This window comes from Globicephala melas, chromosome 13, assembly GCF_963455315.2.
Source record: "Globicephala melas chromosome 13, mGloMel1.2, whole genome shotgun sequence".
NCBI classification, from domain to species: domain Eukaryota; kingdom Metazoa; phylum Chordata; class Mammalia; order Artiodactyla; family Delphinidae; genus Globicephala; species Globicephala melas.
In genome coordinates this window covers 27,523,036-27,544,422 of record NC_083326.1, presented here as the reverse complement: position 1 = coordinate 27,544,422, position 21,387 = coordinate 27,523,036, and the positions used below count along the sequence as shown (strand labels likewise).

At 44.5% G+C, this 21,387-nt stretch overlaps 1 protein-coding gene across 6 annotated transcripts in view; it reads right to left on the bottom strand.

The window, feature by feature from the left end:
• ZNF236 (zinc finger protein 236) overlaps positions 1-20,651 on the bottom strand; it is a 102,143-nt gene extending 81,492 nt beyond the window's left edge. For 3 of the 6 annotated variants that reach the window (XM_060310159.1, XM_060310161.1, XM_060310165.1), the window contains exons 1-3: positions 19,371-19,812; positions 6,474-6,616; positions 4,889-5,053 (exon numbers count right to left, since the gene is read on the bottom strand). In XM_060310159.1, the coding sequence (XP_060166142.1) occupies positions 4,889-5,053; positions 6,474-6,616; positions 19,371-19,434 (372 nt within the window). In that variant the 5' untranslated portion in view covers positions 19,435-19,812. Of the gene's footprint in view, positions 1-4,888; positions 5,054-6,473; positions 6,617-18,494; positions 18,733-19,370; positions 19,813-20,384 lie in introns of those variants that run through there. The other 3 variants (XM_060310166.2, XM_060310162.1, XM_060310160.2) reach the window with 3 other exon arrangements.
• Between the last annotated feature and the right edge of the window lie 736 nt (positions 20,652-21,387).

The following is a 21,387-nucleotide window of genomic DNA, read 5'->3' as shown; positions in this document are numbered from 1 at the left end:
ACAGCTGCTGCGCGTGACGGGGCTGCCACCGCAGGAGACGACGTCACAGCAACGAGCAACCGATACAAGGAAACGGTATAAAGGCAGACATCAGAGACTGTGAGCTCCACTTGGGGGACAGTGTGGAAAAGAATCTGGACAAAGGGTGTGGAAGAGAAAACAGAATGAAGGGAAGGTTTTGAAAATAATGTATAAAAACCTAAGAGTGTCTGGAAATGATGAATTACCGTTATTTCTCTTTCCAGTCATGGAGGAGGTAGAGAAAATTTTTAAAGGTGTATCTGAAGAAGCATTAGGATGGAGCACAGCAGTTTCGCTGGCCTGCATCGGTGGTGTGCGGCTGGCAGAGGTGCGGGGCCCCGGCTCAGGGGCACACCCGCCCTATGCCATCACCTCCAGGGCTGGGTCCACCCGGGGCGCCAGGACAGTCGGAACGGCTTCAATCATCTGCCCCCACCCCACCCACCGCAGTGAGCCCCCTTGAGGATTGACACACACACACACACACACACACACACACACACACACACACACACACACACACACACACACACACACACACACACACACACACCAGGCTTCACCCCCTTGTTGATGCGGCCTAGACCGCATGTTACATCGTTTCAACCCTCTGCCAACAACTGACTCATTCGCTATCCCATCACAGAACCTTGATGCAAACAACCATCTGACCTCCTACCGGGCTGAAGGGCGCTGTGAAGAAGCCACATGCTCCCCTCCCACCCAACACACACAGATCCGTTCGCAGCCACGACCCCTGTAGTACGTGTAACACAACCCACGTATCTGTCCCTGGTCAGGCTCTGCTCCCACTTCCCAAAAGCAGGCTTCCCACACCCATGCCTCTCTCCACCACCTCATTCTTCTGTGAAGACAAGGCAACGTCTCCATTTCACAGAGAAAAATGAGGTTCTGCAGCCCCAATCCAGCCCGAGAGGGAGGCGGCAGTGACCATAACAGACTCGCAGGGGCCAAGGGACAGCAGACGCCCTCAAGGGAAGACACATGACCCTCGACAACCGTCCCACGTCACACGGACGACTGGCTCAATACCGTTCAGTTTCAATGACATCGTAACGTTGTGAAGCTGGCTTTCAGTAGTCGCTGTGGTTAAAAAGCAGGGAATGAGTGAAAATCAATGTGAAACAGGAAATTGCAGGGTTTAAAAAGCTACAAAGTACCTAATTTACATACAGTAGTTTTTCAAATGGCTACTAAGTTACTTAAGACATAAATACTTATTGGACCTCTTAGATTTAACTGCTTCAGAAAAAGAACTCTTAGCGTTTGGCTCAGTGGAAAACTTGCTGAGACACAGAGACTACGGAAGCTGCAAACGGAGAAAGGGAAAGCTGCCCTAAGCCAGCAGGAAGGGCCTGGACTCCCACTGTCACACCCGCATCCCCTGTCCACCCGAACCTGTCCTCACGCTTTTCTTCTAGGGTCAAAGGCAGAGGTATCTCTTCCGCTCACAACTCCCTTCTCCACCTACTCTCATAGGAAGTCAGTCCTTGCCCCTCCCGATGGAGACGTCTGAAGATGGATTATTACAGCAACGTTAAATTCTTGGGTGTGGTAACTGTTTTGTGATAATGAGGAAAAGTGTCTTTGTTTTTAGGGGATACAACTGAAGTATTTAGAGGTGCAGTAGTAACATGATGCCTGCAACTATTTCAAAATTGTTCGAAAATTCGAGGGGTGAGATCTGGTTTACTTTAAAACCCCCCATGTACTAGGTGAAAACAAAACCAAACCAAAAATCTCATCACCTAATTATTACTTGTAGATGAGGTTGTACACCTGAAAACTCAGAGAATCTGGTAGAACAGCAGGCTACAAAACCAATATACAAAAATGCACTGATTTCCTATAGACAGATAACAAATAATACATGTTTGAAAGAGCCGTTACATGATATTTTTTAAAAAAAAAGAACAAATTTAAATAATGTGCTGAACCCATCTGAACAAAACATTACTGAGTATTTTGACAATAAAGATTCAATATTTTAAACATGCTCAATTCTCCCCTTTAACAATCTAAAAATTTAATACAATCAAAATTAAAATACCAATTAATTTTTAATTAGGCAAAATTCTAAAGTCCACATTAATAATAAACCAGAAAAGTAAAATAAGAAACATACAAACATTTGTTTATCATTACAAAGAGAAATACAGCAAAGTCACACTGAAAACCAAGAACGTGGCCCCAGGAATGGGGCAGGGTGACAGAAAGGAGCCAGTCTCCTGAGTGCCCCTTGTCTGTTCCTTTTTGACGGCTACTACTTACTACCCTAATGTTCAAAGACTACCTCCCCGGCCCTCAATCCCTACTCTGCCTGCATGGGGCTGTCTCTGGTCTTACAAGCCCGACCCTAATGGAGGGCAGTAAACTGAGGGCCGCAGATCGTAAGAATGGGAAGGGGGCCTAAAAGAGAAAGCAAACGAATGCAACAACCCTGTACTGACCTCAGATCCGGAACGCGCTTCAGGTACAGTGGTTTGGGCCAAGCAACTGTGAAACGACTTCCAGTGTTAACACAGGACCACCGAGCACACGAGGGGAGGGGCGTGCGCACTGCTGGGAGCCCCGCCCCGCCGTGGAGGAAGGGACACACAACCAGGAACTGGGGGGCAGGTGGGCGCCCTGTACGGAGGGGCTGGGGTTGGAGGAATGAGTGTGAACTCAGGATTTCTGAAATACAGGTGCGCCCTACATCTTGTGGACCTGCATTAGAAGACACGGTGGGATTTTAAAAAATGGTGATTGTACACTTGGGAAGCATTTCTAAGCAAATCGTAAGAGCCAGAACCCGTCAATGAATAGACTGCTCACTGCAGCTACACACAAAGGGCAGAAACAACCTGTGCAGAGACCTGCTGATTATGACACGGGTGTACACAACGCATACAGTGTAACACCATGCCGCGGCTGCAACAATACCTAAGACAGAGCCAACTGAAGAAAAAGCACAGAATACTGCTACTGCGTGGTATTACCGGGGATGCAGAGATGTGTACGCGCACTGAAAGCCCCTGGGAGGATGCAGAAGAGACCGCTGTGCAGGCAGCTCCTGGGAGGAGGACTGAAAGTCGGGCCTGATGGAGACTTAAGTCTCACTCTCTAACCCTTTCTCTGCTGTCTGAGTCTCACTGTGTGAACTTATTCCAAAATTAAACACGTTCTGCCTTTTAAAACGAAAACAATGGCCATTTCTGGACAGCGCTACAGCTGAGTGAGACAGGCAGGCCTGCAGTCTGCAGGAGAAGGTATAAAGCAGCATGCGCTCTCGAAAACATAACGTGGCATTCTATAAAGAACTTGAAAAAGCCTTGTTAATTCAGTAAATCCAACTCTAGGAATCTATCCTAATGAAACGATTAAAGATACATGCAAAGATGTACTGTTTATAATACTGAAAAAGTATAAACAACTTAAAGGTTAAATAATAAAGGAAATGGTAAAAATATCATGATGCTATATCCAGATGCTGAAGACTTTAATAAAGCAATTTAAAATAGTGACATGGGGAAAACACTCATGATTCAGTAAGTGAAAGAGGAAAAGATGTATTCACAATGTATTAAAGGAAAAGAGTGGGTTACAAAACTATGTATTTGCACTAAAAAAAACTATCCTTAAGTATATAAACTATTATGGGAAGTATATGTCTAGCTAAAAAAAAAAAAAAAGCCTGAAAGACTACACAGCTGACCCTTGAACAACACCAGGGTCTGGAGCGCCGCCCCCGCGCGGTTGAAAATCCGAGCATAACCTCAGGGCGGCCCTCCACGTCCACGGCTCCCCACCCTTGGAGTCAGCCAACTCCGCACCACGTAGTACTGTCATACATACTGACTGAAAAACTCCACGTTTAAGTGGACCCGCACAGTTCAGACCCGCGTTGTTCAAAGGTCAGCTGCATATGCATTCTCTCCCACTGGTGTGATTATTGGTTCTTTTACATTACTTTTGTTAATCTTTAGTTTCTAACTTTTTCCAAAATAAACATGTATTACTTATACAATAAGATTTTAAAAGATAAAAATAAATTATTTTATATAAAAAATTAAAGACATAAAAAAAGGGCACAAACCGATATACAAAGTATAATAAACTCCATTTTCAGGAGGCAAATTTTATATATGCAATTTAAACGCTGTATGTTTTTCTGTCTCTGGAGGAAACTATACCAAATAGTTATCTGTAATTATCCCTGGGTGACTGCTTTTTACATTTGCATTTCCCTAGCTTTCTATGGTAACAATGGGGGGTAATACTTTAAGCAACAGCCATGTATACGTCACAGTGAGCCCACCCGTCCCAAGAGCAGGCAGGCCTCTCTGGTGCACACCAGCGGCACGTCCCTGTCATCCTTCACTCTGTCCCAAGACTAGGCCTGTGGACCTTTCAGGACTATTCACTGTGGTGCATAAACTGCTTTGGGTCATCATGAATTTCCTCTCTTCTCCCAAATTCCCACGTGTCAGGGGATCCAGGAGCCAAGCAAGGAGATTCTACCATCTTCAGAGGCAGAAACTTTACTTTTGACCACTCAGAATCCTAAAAAAGTTAATTTTTATTAAGAAAAAAAGAGTGCGGGGCACCTCTGCCAGCCACTGTGGACATACTTTGATCCCCACAATATACTACACACTAAAATGTCTCTACCCCAAGGTGCTGACATGACCCCGAAATAAACACTTTACCAGTGACCTGAAGACTAGCCAAGGCAAATTTAATGATAAATGACTCCTTGAAACCTATACCAAAGGCTTTTTAAAACTAGTTTAACCCTACCATCCTCCTAAGGATCAGATGCATTTTAAAAATCCGTGAACAAAGTATAGGCTGAAATAATTACCTCTTCCTTTTCATGCAGCATAACATGTGCTTTGAGACTAGCCACTCTGGAGAATTTCTTGTTACACACGGGACAGGTAGGATCCTCCCCATTGTGGGTACATTTGTGAAGTGTCAAGTTGAACTCAACATTAAAGGTTTGGGGGCACTGGTCACATCGATGTGGCTAGGTGGAGAAAAAAGTCGAGAAGCACTGAAACACAATCTTTCCACAATGAATGTCATTCAAATATTAACAAGCACCATAATCCACAGATAAGTTTTCTAAGGAACTTCTGAAGTCCTTCTGGACCTGAAGTCAATAAATCCAAAACGGACACAGTAAAGCTCCTTACAGTATTTCTCAAAGGAGTGTAAGGAGACACCACATCTATGTAGAAAATATTTCTAATAAGAAATGCTGCATATAAACGTATCAGAATGTAGCCACTATGAAAATAAAAGTGAGACACTTCAACTCACTGGGTGGGATTTTTTCCCTTCTTTTATGACAACTCCACTGCTGTAAACAAAATCACTTCAAGTAAACTAAGTAATTGTGAAAACTTTCACTAGATTTTAACAGAGTTGCTTATCCTCATCTAAAATATCCCCCAAATGGAAGGTATTCTGCCACTTACTAGTAGAAAGATAAAGTAATCACTGGTATTTCTCCTGTAAATATCAAGACCCTAATGGGTCAGTATTTTCAGATTTTTCAGCTTGGGAGAGTAACGCCAGCCGGTACTGGTGTCAGTACCACATTATCATAGTTACAGCAGCATCATTCATGCCGAAAGTAAGGCTGGAGTTGGTCAGATCCCGTCCTCCAGAAAAGAGATCCCTGGTGTTTTTCTGGTCTCAGATGGCTCACTAGCTTACATCCTCCTAACCTAGAGAAAAGTCGGCAATCACTCTTTTCACTGTAGTTTTAACTGCCACTTTCCAACTCTCAGGCAGCTCATTCCATTAGCACACTAACACGCCTGACATACCCCACAAGGGGCACACTTGCAAGAGAGTTCAAATCCCTATTCAAGAGAGCACTGCTCCCTGCGGAAATAAGATCTAAAACATCTCAAGTACCTTCTTAAAATGCAAGACCACTTAAAGGTAACACTGCCTGCTGGAGAAAAACACACCAAGATAAGGGAAACTGGGGCTTCCCTGGTGGCGCAGTGGTTGAGAGTCCGCCTGCCGATGCAGAGGACACGGGTTCGTGCCCCGGTCCGGGAGGATCCCACATGCCGCAGAGCGGCTGGGCCCGTGAGCCGTGGCCGCTGAGTCTGCGCTCCGCAGCGGGAGAGGCCACAGCAGTGAGAAAAAAGATAAGGGAAATTGAAACTACTGAAGAAAGTCATATTTTAAGATTATTTCTTTGTCCACTCATAAATAACTTCATTAGATTCACCAGACTAGCTCTCACTTTCTTTATCTAATGATGAGTAGAAATACAACTACAACTAAAAACAAAACATCAAAATATTTATTTACATAATACGGAATGTTCCACAATTTAGGAATAAGAAAAATGTTTACATGTTGATTTTCACAATTCCTCCAGTTTCAACGCTCACATTTCTGACATCCCTTTTTAAAATACATACCTTGTCATTTCGCTCGTGATCCCTCATGTGGCGTTGAAACTGGGACTCTTTTGGAAAAGATAGCAGACAGATTTCACATTTATGGAAGCTCGGAACTTGACAGGCATAATTAGTGTTCTCCGCATTCAATGTTAAAACTCCATCTATAAAATTGCATAAGTATAAACAATAAATACCAGTTGTTATTCTCAGCATATAAATGAAACTAAATTATTTGGTTATTGTTTCGAAACCACATTATATCAGATTTATGAGAGATTTCAGATGAAATGAATGGTACCTTAAATTTTTTTAATGGACATGTTTTTAAGTTAGAAATGAGAAATGCTGAGATGACTGAGACATGGGACTACAGGATTCTAACATCTGTTAACAGGATTGTCAGAAACCTGAAACTAAACTCCTGAGGCTTAATTCCCACTCAAGGACGCACAAAAGCCACCGTGTCTCTTAGCCTTGCCTGCCTGCTCAATACTATTTCTAAGCCACAAGTCACAGAGGCCTTCTCCTCTAAGGCACTTTGAGCATTCATCAGTAACGCAGTTTCTTAAATCACTCAGTAAACAAAACTCGAGTAGAAATATAAAAGCTGATGCACTAATTCAATCTACCTTTGAAAACTGCTGCAAAGCAAGATAAAGTCAAAAAAGCAAACCCTTTTGTTCTCTCACATAGTTACGGTTTTAGGAAGGTAAAGAGTTGCAGTGCTTTGAACAGTCCTCAGGCTTTACAGTGTGCTTCCTAGTGTACAGTGTGCTTACATTTAGGTAAATGGCTATAAACTTAAAAGTATTTTCAAACAAGAACAAATATGCAATAATCACAAAAATTTACCAAGAACTTCATAAAATAAAGATTCCTAAATGTCTTCAATTCTTGAAAATAATACTCCAAGTCTTATAATTTCGGCACAAATATACAATCCATATTAACTAGACAAAGACAGAAATATGTCACGTACAACTCTTTGTATCCAACTTGACCCCAAAATATTAGAAATTTGGAAGTAGGGTGAGGGGCTAATTTTAAGACTCAATAAAGCTCAGGAATGTCTTCTATTTCTTAAACGTCCATGTGGGGAACACAGCATTCCAGCATTTTCTCTAGACCTTTACATGCCTGTTCTGAGCAAATGGCCTGCAGTCCCCTGTTTGGCCAACAGTCCTCCTGGTCTACAGCAGAATCTGCTTAAAACAAGAGCTGTGAAATTCCAACGATGGGAGGTGGGGTGAAACCATGCTGGAGACAGAGCAGAAGCGGATGCAGAAAGCCGACAAGAACTCCAAAAAATCCTCCCGGCAGATCCTCCAGTAAAGCGATTCCAGTTTTGAGAAACACTGATGTAATTCAAAAGACTGTAACTTCATTCAGAAACAAAGTGGATCTACTAAGGGAAAGATACACATAATTTTTATTCTACTTATTCTTAACTCTATCCACATTCAAAGCCCATACATTCAAAATCTCTACACCAAACTAATAACAAAATGTTGTATGACTCCCCAGGCCCAAATAAAATGATTGCTGGGACCACATTAATTGACACATTATTCCCTTTTGAAAAGTCTGTAGTATGGGAAGAAACACTAAAGGCACAAGTAAGATATCTGTTGACAACTGTGTTTTAAGAACTCAGTAGTGCTTTAACCTAAAGCCTGAATACACTAAGAGCCCCTCAACTTAATTTCTAAAACGCAAAATTAAAATGCTATTTCAGGATGGAGAATGAAACAATTTTCATAGCCTCTATGTTGAAACTACTTAATGTGTTATCTAAAAATGAGAATTAATTTGATTTAATTAACTGCAATTGATAGATAAACCCCTGAGATAAAAAACTGTACATTTAAAACTGAAAAATGATGTCATTTTGCTTATGAATTAAGACTTTTCTAGAAAATAGTTTTATCCTAAGCAGCAAGACTTCGCTCTTTAACAAAGCTCTAAATGTAATAAAATGACTTTTTCAGTACGTCCCTTCCCGCCGTTGATAACATAATATTAATTTGGTCCAAAGACAAACTTAAAACAATTCAAATTACAGTGTAACTGGGAAGGAAAAAAACAAAACATGTTTTAGTTTCCACGTTGAGTCTAATTTTAAAGTCCACAGCATCTCTAGACTTTCACTTTGCTTCGCGGCTGCTTCTCTCGGCACTGAGAGAGCAAAGCCTTTCTCCAGGGCTGGGGGGTGCTAACCCCACACTCGGCTCTCTTTCTGCTCAGGGTTGGCCCTTTCTGGGAGAGTCCTAGGCCTCAAAACAACCCCAATTAGGCACCAGCTCTTCAAGTTCATTCACATGTCTGGTCTCCAGAGTACTTGTTCAGAAAGAGGTCTCTGAAATTCACGTATCCTTAGAATGGGCTTCAGGAGATCCACCAACTCCAAGAAAACTACACACCAACATACACGCATGTGCACGTGTCCACTGTTGGGGGTGAGCGGTCTCTGCAGCCACAGGGCCCCCGGATTTCTAAGGGGCTAGGGATCTAGGTTAAGGTGTGATCAATTCACATCAGTCCTCCTGAGTATGGCTGCATTTTTAAGAGGCAGCTAGAACTTCACATGAGACGTTGGGCCGCACATATTCCTACTGCTCCCCCAGACAGAATGGGGATAAGCACAGAGCCACCTGCATTTGGCAGTGCTCAAATCTAAGAGCTCATCCAGAACAGTACTTCTCACCTATGTGCTTCTGCCCTCTGAGAGGACCGGGGAGGAGTCGTCATGAGATCTCACTGGTGCAAGGAAGCCTCCGGAGGCAGGACCCCAGGCAGGACCCAGACTGTCCCCATACACACGTCCCCTCACACACACATCGCCTCACACACAGGCCCACCGCTCTCCTCAACTGCTCACCTTCCCACCACCAAGAACTCCACTTCACTATCAAAATTAAACAAAAACCGGTGTACGAAGATCAGAAATTGAGCACCTTTGCTTCCCTGAGAAAAACTTGAAGACCAGTTTCAAAATCAGTTTAACTCTTTACACAGAGATTCTAAACAGTATATAATAATAGTTGTGTCTCTACCACCCCAAAATGATACAGCCTATCACGGAGTTGTGCAGATTAAACAAGACGACGCTTCCTGGTGCCATGGGGACAAAAGCCCATCAACCGTCTCGGAGCACGGCCACCTCTTTAATGCTCGTCCTTGCTACTCAATACCCTACCCATCACTCCAGACCACGCTCTCCCATGGTAACTACCCACAGGCAGGCCTGGCATGTAACGGCGGGGACAAGATGAGCTGCCTTTCAAACTGCTCTTCCCAGAACGGGCCCAGCACATCAGACCAGCCAGCTTATCTGCATGGCGAAGGTCATCCACAACCCCAACTGGAAGAACCTAGGTGGATCTCTTCCACGCAAAATGCCTACGATGTGACGCCAAGTTCCAGCAAAACCTGCTGCATTTACAGCATTCAGGGATTTAACTCCACTTCGCATCTCCCGGCTGAAGCTCTCAAGCACTGTGCATTTAAGATCTCAGCTATCCATAAATCCTGATGAGGCATTTTCAATTTCTAAAGTAACTAAACCCCAAACTTTTAACCTGTTTTTATTTTGTTTTGAATAAAAATCTTTCCAAAATAGAGTTGCTCTCCCCATCCTCTGCCCTCAACAGGCACTAGCCTCACTTCCCTCTTTCCATCATTCCCTACATTCCTCCAAGAACCCAGCTCTTTAACCATCAACCACCTGCTCTCACTCTGTCACCCTCTGACACCACAGTGCTCGCTGAAGTCACCAAGCAGGCGTCTGGGAAGTCTGAGAGTCACCCCCCTACTTCAAATCGGTACCACCTTGCCTAATCGCCACCATTCTTTCCCCTCATTTCTACTTTTTTTTAAATTCCTTTCTACTTTCTTTTCTCCCATTTTCTACTGCTCCTCCCACATTTGTCAGCATTCAGGTTTTAGCACAGCTGAGATTTTTTAGGTAAAACTCTGAAGTGAAATGGGCAAAACTAAAATCTAGGCTGTGAGATATCAGGACAGGGGTTAGTCTCACGAGGGTACTGATTGTAAGTACACGGAGCATCATGGGGGTTTCTAGGGTGCTGGTAACGCCCCATTTCTTAACCTAAGAAATTATATAAATAATTATATGAATTATTAATACAACCCATATAATCTGGGTGCTGATTATATGAGAAAGTTCTTGCTCTGAAAATTCACTGAACTGAACATAATTTCTGTTCTTCTCTGTATGTTATATATCAATAGAAGGTTTACCCCAAAGTAAAGTGCTATAATATGCAACTTTCCTTTTCATTCCTGTTTTTTCTTCCAGATTGGGGTCAACTAACTAGGGTCTAGCCTTTCTGGTAAGCAGAGTTTCATGGAACTCAGCCACGCTCACTGGTTTACGTATTACTGTGGCAGTTTTGGGGCTGCGACAGCAATTCAAAGTTACAACAGAGACCTTAACACCCACAAAGTCTAAAACATTTACCATCTGGCGCTACAGAAGAAGCCTGCTACCCCTGCCCCAGAGGGTAAACCGGGGTTCCACAGCGGCCAGCCAGCATTACTGCAATCCCTGCAACGTCTGTTACCCTCCAAGCTCCGTGCACCCCAGGGACGTCCCAGAGTGACAAAGGCATAAAGGGCTGACATAGACCATGCTTTACCTTCTACAGCAAATAGGCTTAACACTTACCTAGGCATAATCTCCTCAAAACTAAGACCTTTGTCTTAGTCATGAGATAGAAAGACTGGACATTCCCCTAAATAATAATTTTCAGAAAATTAATACAATAAAGGCAGCTATCTCTGTATTTCACCATTCTGCCCGATACCTATGTACCTCACCCCACGTCTTCTTACGCCACCCGCTAAAGGCTTTCTGCCAAGCATTTTCAATAAATGCAACAATGAGCATCAGGGCCTTGGTTTGCTACACAATGATTAGCAACTACATGTTTCCTAAAAATGTGCAGAGATAGTGTTTTCTAAGTGTGACGAGCGTACCACCAGCAGTCTGTGAGGTGATTTTAGGCAGCACAAGAACTCACAATTTTACTGGCTATGTATTTATTTTAAAATGTCTTAGTATAAAGTATACTTGAAATTTAGTATGAGGTACTAGCACATGGATAGACATACAGACCAATGGAATAGAACTGAGAGTCCAGAAACAAAACCCATACTTCCATCGCAAACTGATTTTTCAACAAGGGGGCCAAGACCACTCACTGAAAGAACAGTCTCTTCAACAAATGGTTCTTGGACAAACGGATATCCACATGCAAAAGAAGGAAGGTGGATCAGAGACATCCACCTCACTCCATACCACACACAAAAAATAGCTCAAAATGGATCAAAGACATCAGTTTAAGAATGAAAGCTATTAAACTCTCAGAAGAAGACAAAAGGAAAAAGCTTAATGACTGTGGAGGCGTGATGGTTTCTTAAATATGACACCAAAGACAAAGTAGATAAATTGGACTTCATCAAAATTTAAATCCTTTGTGCATCAAAGGATGCTATCAAGAAAGTAAAAAGACAAGCTACAGAATGGGATAAAATATTTGTAAGTCATACATCTGATAAGGGCCTAGTAACCAGAACATATAAAGAATTCTTACAAAAGGCACAAAAAACAAACAACCCAATTAAAAAATGAACAAAGGGGGCTTCCCTGGTGGCGCAGTGGTTGAGAGTCCGCCTGCCGATGCAGGGGACGCGGGTTTGTGCCCCGGTGCGGGAGGATCCCACATGCCGCGGAGCGGCTGGGCCCGTGAGCCATGGCCGCTGAGCCTGCGCGTCCGGAGCCTGTGCTCCGCAACGGGAGAGGCCACAACAGTGAGAGGCCCGCGTACCGCAAAAAAAAAAAAAAAAAAAAAAAAAAAAATGAACAAAGGATTTGAATAGACATTTTTCCAAAGATATACAAATGGCCAACAAGTACATGAAAAGATGCTCAGTGTCATTAATCATTACGGAACTGACAAGCTGATTCTAAAATCTAGATGAGGGACTTCCCAGGTGGTCCAGTGGATAAGACTCCATGCTCCCAACGCAGGGGGCCCTTGTTCGATTGCTGCTCAGGGAACTAGATCCTACATGCATGCTGCAACTAAGAGTTCACATGCCACAACTAAGAAGCCCACAAGCTGCAATTAAAAGATCCTGCATGCTGCAGCTAAGACCCGGCACAGCCTAAATGAATAAATAAGTATTTTTTAAAACCTCTCAAATCATATTAAAAAAATTTTTTTAAATAAAATCTAGATGAAACTGAGAAGTACCAAAAATTATCAGGATAACCATGAAAATGAAAACCAAAGTAGAGGACTTACATTTACACTACTAGATACCAAAACTTGGACTAAAAGTAATTAAGACAATAAGAAATTGAATAGGCAGAAACCAAAAAACAATGGAAGAGAACTGAATGCAAAAACAATTCTTCACCTCCACAGTCACCTGATTTACAACAAAGGTGATACTACAGTACAACAAAGGATGATCTTTCCAATAAATAGAGCAGATTAATTAGACATCCACATGTAAAAAGCCTTGACCTTTCCACCAGAAACAAAAATCAATTTTGGTTGGTGTATCAATCTAAAGGTGAGAAGTAAAACAATAAAGCTTCTAGATGAAAATGTCTTCATGATTATAATTGTCAAAAATTACTTAAACAGGTCCCAAAAGTACTACGCATAAAGGAAAGGACTGATAAATTGGACAACATTAAGGTTAAAAACTTCTTTCATGAAAAGATTATCCTTGAAAGAGTGAACATGAAAGTACAAAGAACTCAAGTGCAGTATACATAAAGAACTCCTACGGATCAATACTGAAAATACATGTTAACTCTTCACCAAAAATATACAGATGACAAGCATATGAGAAGATGCTCAAGATCGTAAGTCATAAGGGAAATGCAAACTAAAACGATGAGATACCCAATAACACACACCGATTAGAAGGGCTACAAGTCCAAAATAATCAATAACACCAAATGCTGACAAGGATGCAGAACAACAGCAACTCCCATTCATTGCTTGTGAGAACACAAAAGGGTGCAGCCACTGTGGAGAGGTCTGGCAATCTCTCACAAAGCTGTTTATAGTCTCACCGTCTGATCTAGCAATCATGCTCCTTGGCATTTACTCAAATGAGCTGAAATCTCATGCCCTCACAAGAACCTGCACATGAATGTATACACCAATTTTATTCATAAGTACCAAAAAAACTGGAAGCAACCAAGAGGTCCTTCAAAATGTAAACCAATACACCGTGGTACATCCATATAATGAATATCATTCGGCAATAAAAAGAAAGGGGCTGTGTCAAGCCATCAAGAGACATGGAGACGTGTAAAATGCACACTGCTTAGTAAAACGCAGTCTGAGAAGGCTACATGCTGTATGATTCCAACTATATGCTGTTCTGGAGCAGGCAAAGCTATGAAGACAGTGAATCCTAATGTAAGCTATAGACTTTGTTTATAATAATGAATCAAAATAGGTTCATTCGCTAAAACAAGACATTAATAACGGGAGGCTGTGAGGAGATAAATAAGGAGTACAGTATACAGGAACTCCAAACTATCGGCTGAACTCTGAGCAAGCCTAAAAACTGCTCTAAAAAGTCTACTAACTAAAGACAAACAAACATCCAACTCAGTAGAAAAATGGGAAAAGACTTAAGAGCTTCACGAAAGAGAACAAATGCTTAATAAACATAAAACCCTTATTAGCACAGACCTGCAAATTAAAAATCAAAATGAGATAACACTACACATATCAGGAGGGCTAAAATATTAAAAGGACAGACAATGCCAAGTGCAGAGAGAGTGATAAGGCAAAGACTACAGAGCAAATGGAAGGTTAATCCCCTACTGGTGGGAGAGTAAACTGGTACACTCACTCACCACTGCCCACCATGACCCAGAAATGCATAAAGGTTCCCAGCAGCACTTATCTGTAATAACGCCAAACTGGAAACAACCCAATATCTATAGTAGAGAGGATAAATTAAATGATAGTATGTTCATACAACAGAATACTACATACCTGTGAAAAACGAACAGATTTCTGCTATATAATAGGGAGGATAACCTCATAAAAACAAATATTGAATGAATGAAGCCAGAAAGAAATGGGTACATACTAAGAACTCAATTTAGTTCAAAAACAGCTAAACTTAATCCACGGTATCAAAAGAGGACAGTGGGGGTCAGCAGGTAACAGAGAGAACAAGGGGAACTTTTAAGGTACTGCTAATGTTCTGGTTACATATGAAAATTCATGAAGCTTTTCACTTAAAATCTACACACTTTTCTACATTGATGTTCTATTCAATTAAATTAGTCACCTAAATACAATAATAAAGGAGTTTCAAAAAACACATTTCTGGCTTCTCCTGAAAAAAAATCATTAGCTGTGGCAATAATTAAATGGAGCAAAGTAGGAGCCGGCCCCTGTGGAAAAAATAGGAACTCCAATTCTCCGAAACCCCAGAGCCAGCTATCAACTGCTATCACCTACTACCTTTAACTGCCTCGCTAGTTTGCATTAGTGTCTGACCTACAGACAACTGAGGTTTTGAATTCAGTTAAAGAATTGAGGTATTAAGAGAGCACAGTCTGTTCCTGCAGTTTATTAGATTACATACATTTTTCATTTTAACCCAGAAAAGCAACAGGTTTCACGTTTGCTGAGAGAAATGCTAGAGAAAGGCACCTCGGAGCCCCAGCTCCCTCCCTCCCTCCTTCCCAGCAGAGTGGCCTCAGCCTGGACCACACAGTGGAATCTCCTGTGAGCTCTAAAAGCCGTGATGCCCAGGTCCCACCATAGGCTCAGATGTCACCGGATGAGGCCCGGTCATCGAGAGCTTTAAAAGCTCCCCACATGACTCCATAATGCGCTCCAAGGGTGAACACTGCCACCGGAGGTCTTGCTGCGATATTTCACGTGAGAGAATTCTAAAACAAAAAAGAAGTTTGAAAAATATTGCTAATTCCTTGAGCACTGTCTTTGCGTATGGAGACAATGTAAAAACGCTGATATACATTAAGCATTTTAGAACTGCTGAATTGACTCTATCTAATGAAGAATTAGGTTTACTATGGTTTTCCCAGGCTAGGTTTGTGTCAAAGACCAAGATCTTGAACCCATGTTAACTCACTACTTGATTCCAGGATCATAAAATCTTTAGATTTTGTGTCTTATCTAATCACACTTTCTTCAAAATACTAAACACTCTGAGTTTCTGTCTACCTGAAAAGTTCGATTATGGAGAGTACAGCTTGCTCCTTTCTGAAGAAATCTTTTCATCCTTCAATACCTGATATTGATAGAAAGTAATTATTTTAAGCAGAATCTATCTCCCCTTAACTGTTACCCACCAATGACACCTAGTTTTGCCAGGGAAGCAGAGTCCCCTTAAAGCCTCAGAGCACTTCCCCTACTGCCCTGTAAGAAGTTCAAGCTCTACTTCTGTTAGCTATGCTAGCAGTCTCCGCCCCTTGAAGGAAGAGTACAGAGTTACTGAATTCATCGGAGAAAATCTAAAATGGCCTGAATTGGTAATCTGAGCAAGAACGGAATTGTTTATTCCTTTGGCTCAAGGTCTGCCTGCCTCAGCTCTCTGGAAATGAAGTATTAACAAATATCCCTTCAACAGAAAACAGAAACTTAGCAGGAGACCAACTAAAGGTTCAAGCTAGGCAGAAAAGGTTTGCACCATTCTACTGGAAAAACAGAAGCCACACAAGATCCCAAAATGTAGCTTCCATCCAGATCACATTACGGCTTATTAAGAGTAAACTAAAATAACAATGATAAAAAAAAACCCTATCTCACTCATCTTTATATTCCCAGGACAGTGCCAGGCACAAAGGTGAGTGCTCAACAAACACTCCCCCATCAATTTATGTAACAGATGAGGCTGACTTCTTTACTTATGTCCTAAAGCTAATTATTACTTTAAGACACGTTTTTATGCTACTGACAAGGGATTAATCTCCAAAATATACAAACAGCTCATACAGCTTAATATCAAAAAAACATACAACGCAATCAAAAAATGGTCAGAAGACCTAAATAGACATTTCTCCAAAGAAGACATAGAGATAGCCAACAGGCACGTGAAAAGATGCTCAATATCGCTAATGATCAGAGAAACGCAAATCGAAACTACAATGAGGTATCACCTCACACTAGTCAGAACGGCCATCATCAAAAAGTCTACAAATAACAAATGCTGGAGAGGGTGTGGAGAAAAGGGAACCCTCCTACACTGTTGGTGGGAATGTAAATTGATACAGCCACTATGGGAAACAGTATGGACGTTCCTTAGAAAATTAAAAACAGAGTTGCTATATGATCCTGCAATCCCACTTCCGGGCATGTATCCGGGGAAACGCTAATTCGAAAAGATACATTCACCCCAATGTTCAGAGCAGTTCTAGTCACAATAGCCAGGACATGGAAGCAACCTAAATGTCCATCAACAGAGGAATGGATAAAGATGTGGTACATATATACAACGGAATATTACTCAGCCACAAAAAAAAGAATGAAAGAATGCCATCTGCAGCAACGTGGATGGACCAAGAGATTATCATACTAAGTGAAGTAAGTTAGAGAAAGACAAATATCACATGATATCATTTATATGTAGAATCTAAAAAAAAAAAATGATACAAATGAACGCATTTACAAAAGAGAAATAGACTCACATACCTAGAAAACAAACTTATGGTTACCAAAGGGGATTGGGGGTGAGGGGGAGGGAGAAACTAGAAGTTTGAGATTAACATATTCACACTACTATATATAAAACAGATAAACAACAAGGACCTACTGTATAGCAGTAGGGAATAGGGAACTCCACTCGATACCTTATAATAACCTATAATGGAAAAGAATCTGGAAAAGAATATATGCATATGTATAACGATCACTTTGCTAAGTTGCATTTAAAAAAAAAAGGAAATGTTTTTGAGCAGACCTCCTCCTCCTCATTTCTGGAGGTTTCAGTTTTGACATCATTTTCCTTGGGAAGCCTAGACCACCAGTGACTGTTACCTGCTGCCATAAACAGTGTTCCTGCCGTCAGAGGACACACACCGTCCTGAGACCCAAGGCAGAGACCTCGTCTCTCTTCTTAAACTCTGCACCCTCAGCCCCTAACACAGTGCCCACCTACGACAAGAAGTGCTTCAAAATGCTTGCTGAAGAAATGAATTAACCCACATGTAGGGCTTTATAGTTATGAGGGCAGAGCAATGCAATGGACCTTTTGGACTCAAAGGCAGATTCAAATCCAACTCTGACACTTACTAGCTGAGTAGACCTTCCATATCACTTAACCTCTCTGAGCCTCATTTCCCCTATAAAAATATAGGGGAAATATAGGTGTTGTGTAAAAATCCCCACCTCCTACCTTCCATGTTTTTCTTAGAATAAAATTCATAATGAGTGACACAGAAAAACAAGCAAAATAATTTCAGATTATGAGAAACATTAAAATCGTAATTAAAATCGTAAACTGTTAGAGCAACAGTCCCCAAACCTTTTGGTTTCAGAACCCCTTGATATTCTTAAACATCACGGAGGACCCCAAAGACCTTAACTTTCTACAGGTTATACCTATTGACAGCTGCCCTACTAGAAATTAAAACTGAGCAACTTTCCAAACGCTTATTCACTGAAAAATAAATCTAGTCCATGTTAACATAAATGCACGTTTTTGTGTAAAACATACTCTCCAAAAACATAGTAAGAGGAGTTTTCACTTTTGTACATCTTTTCAAGGTCTCCTTTAACAGAAGACAGGTGGATGCTCGTATCTGCTTCTGCTTTCTCTCTGTTGCAATACGTTGTTTTGAGTGAAATACATGAATATAGCGCTGCCTCACAGGGTTGGGTGTCGCCACCACGGCTCCTGCTGAAGAGTCAGCAGTTTCACCCTTAATGGCCTGTGTATGATTAGTGCAATTGTTAACCAAGTGAAAAAGCCCAACGGACTTAGTATCACTACAAGAATATTTACCTTGCAGATGCCTGAAACTGTCTCCAGAACTCCCAGGGGTCCATGAACCAACTCTGAGAACCACTGTGGTAGAGAATGACTGGTCTAAGGCAGGGAAAGCAACTTTCAGAAGGGTCTGAGGAAGGAGGCCTCTCTCGGGAAGCTGAAGCCCAGAATGAGCAAGGGGTGGCTTCTCAGAATAGGGAGCAGCAAAGGCCCTGAGGCAGAAACAAACGTGGCCTCGTCCAGGAACAAAGGACTGAGGGCAAGGAAAGAGAAAGGAGAGTCAGACGCAGGCCAGATCAGGCAGGGTCCTGCAAGGAGTGGGACTGTAAGTTAAAGGGATGAAGGATCCTCTGCAGAGTTCTAATCAGGGTGTGGCCACCTTATTTACATTTGAAAGAGATGCCTCAGGCTGACAGGTGATGGAGACCAGCAGAGACCAGTCAGAAGGCTCCCACAGAGGCCCGCCTCGCAGTCACACTGGAGAGGGAGGGAGTAGGGCCGACTGAAAACACGCCTCTGAGGGCGAAGCTACAAAATTATGAAACGCCTTGGGGAGGAAGGGAAAGAATTATTTTTCAGTTTGGGGCCTGAAAAAGCAGGTGAACGGTGATGCCATTTGGTCAGACGGGAAAAACTGGGGGAAGAAGAGGTCGCAGCCGTATTGCAATGTAAACTTCACATTCTTTCTCTACCCTAAGCCTTTTGCAAGTGACTAAGAACTGCGGGACACTGCACTTTATTTTTTTGCATAAATCATATTAACGAGAAAAAAATTAACACTGACCAAAATAAGGCCCGATCAGGGTGCGAGGCCTTTAAGACCTCCTTCCAGACACCATCAGCCACTAACGAGAACTCTAGCAGCCACTAGGCAACTACAAACGTGCACACCTGGACTGTTCTCCAGCGACACCTCTCCAGCGGAAACTCGCGGGCGCTGCAGCCCGGTTCCCATGCCCGTGAACTTCAGCAACTGCAGTAAGAGCACTGACAACGCCGCTAAGCTTACACCTAGCCTCTCCTCCTCTCTTCCCAAACGCCGCAGCGGCAAAATGGAACGGACGCAACGGCCTTCCTTTCCAGACACGACCTCTTTCTCTTCCGAAATCCGGAGCGCCCGCCCGCCTGGGTCCCGAGCCTCAGGGGAGGGTGACGCTGGGCCACCGAGCCCGGGGCCGGAAGACGGTGCACCTGGACACGAGCCCCGCACGGTCTCGGCCCCCGTGTCACCGCGGGGGGACCCGCTCCCGAGCCCCCCGCGGGCGTCCCCCCGGGGCCGTGGCAGCTCGCGGTCGGGCCGGGCCCGCCACCCCGGGGATGCACACCGGGCCGGCGCCTTCTCGTCAGAAAGGCCTCCCACGACCTGCGGCAGCCGGGCCGGGAGGGCGGCGGGCGGGGGAGCGGGAGGAAGGTGGCGGGCGGGGGAGCGGGAGGAAGGTGGCGGGCGGGGGAGCGGGAGGAAGGTGGCGGGCGGGGGAGCGGGAGGAAGACGCCGAGGACGGGGGAGGAGGACGGGGTGTGGAGGGGGGAGGAGGAACGGCGGGGGAGGAGAAGAGAGAGTAGAGAAGAGAGAGGAGGAGGAGGGCGGCGGCGCGCGCCTCGCCCCCGGCCCCGCCGCCCGCCCGCGCGGCCCAGGAAAGTAGGCCCAGCCCGGCGGAGGGGCCGGCCGCGCCGCGCCGGTATCATTCCGCCCGCACCCTGCGACCCAGCAGTCGTGCGGCGGCGGCGGCGGTGGTGACGGTGGCGGCGGCGGAGCACCCACCCCGGCCCGGACCCGGCCCCCGGTCTCCAACCCCAGCCCGCTCCGCCGCCCCCGGCCCGGCCCGCTCCCGGCGCCCTCCGCACCGCATCGGGGGACTATATTCGCGCGGAGCGGCACAGCGCGGCCGGGCCGGGGCCGCTTACCGGTGTCGCCGCGCGCCTTGCTCTCCTTGGGCTTCGGGGGGCGGCCCCGCGGCATCGTCGGCGGCGGCGGCCCACCCCTCGGCCGCACACACACTCACACACATACACTCGGCGGAGCGCGCACGCGCGGGGACCGGACGCGGGGGCGCGGCGCGCACCCGGCCGAGCGGCGGAGGCGGGCGGAGCGGCTCAAGCGGACGCCGAGTCACGGCCGAGCGCCCGCGGGCCTCACGGGGGGAAGGCGCCCAAGCGAGCGAACGGGAGAGCTCGAACCCCGCCAACTTCGGCGGGTTCCATGGCCCGGCGGGCCGTGTTCGGGGCGTTGAGGGCGGGCGCGCGGTGGGGGCTGGGAGCGGCGCCGTGCGCATGCGCGGTCGGCCGTTCGGGCCTGGGCGGACGGAGGGCGAGCGGCCGCGGTCACCTAGCGGCGGCGCCTCCCGAGGTGTTGGGCAGCCGAAGTCAACGCAGCCGGTAAGGCCGTCGGGAAAGTAAGTAGGAAACGTGTCCTTGTAACGGGCCGAGGTGGTGAGAAGGAGCTTTCCAGGTGGAGTCAGGTAAAAGAAACAACCCAGCCACGGGTCCTTCCTGTGCCGCGTGCGTAGTCTGCGTCCTGTGTGTGTATATGCTCGTGTAATTCCAGGAAAACTGGGCGCTCCATCTCCCCGGGTTGCTTCCGGAAGGCCTTTGAGAGCATCCCTGTGAAAACCACAGGGGCAAAAAGGCTGGGAGCCTAAATTTACCCAAAACATCGACCTTGGACTGAGGAGGACCCACCCAGAAGTCACTTATGTTCCTATCCTCTGATGTAATGCATTAAAATTTACAATTTCAAATGTGTCCATCTGTTATTTTTGTTGTTGTTGCTCATACTGACTTAACCCAAAACCCGAACAGGAACATGACGGCAGAGTGTTAGGTGAGGTCAAACAAAGCCAAAAGAAAGTAGTCTAACATCGTCTTAGTATCCTCAGAAAAATTAATGCAAAGCCATAAATAATGACCA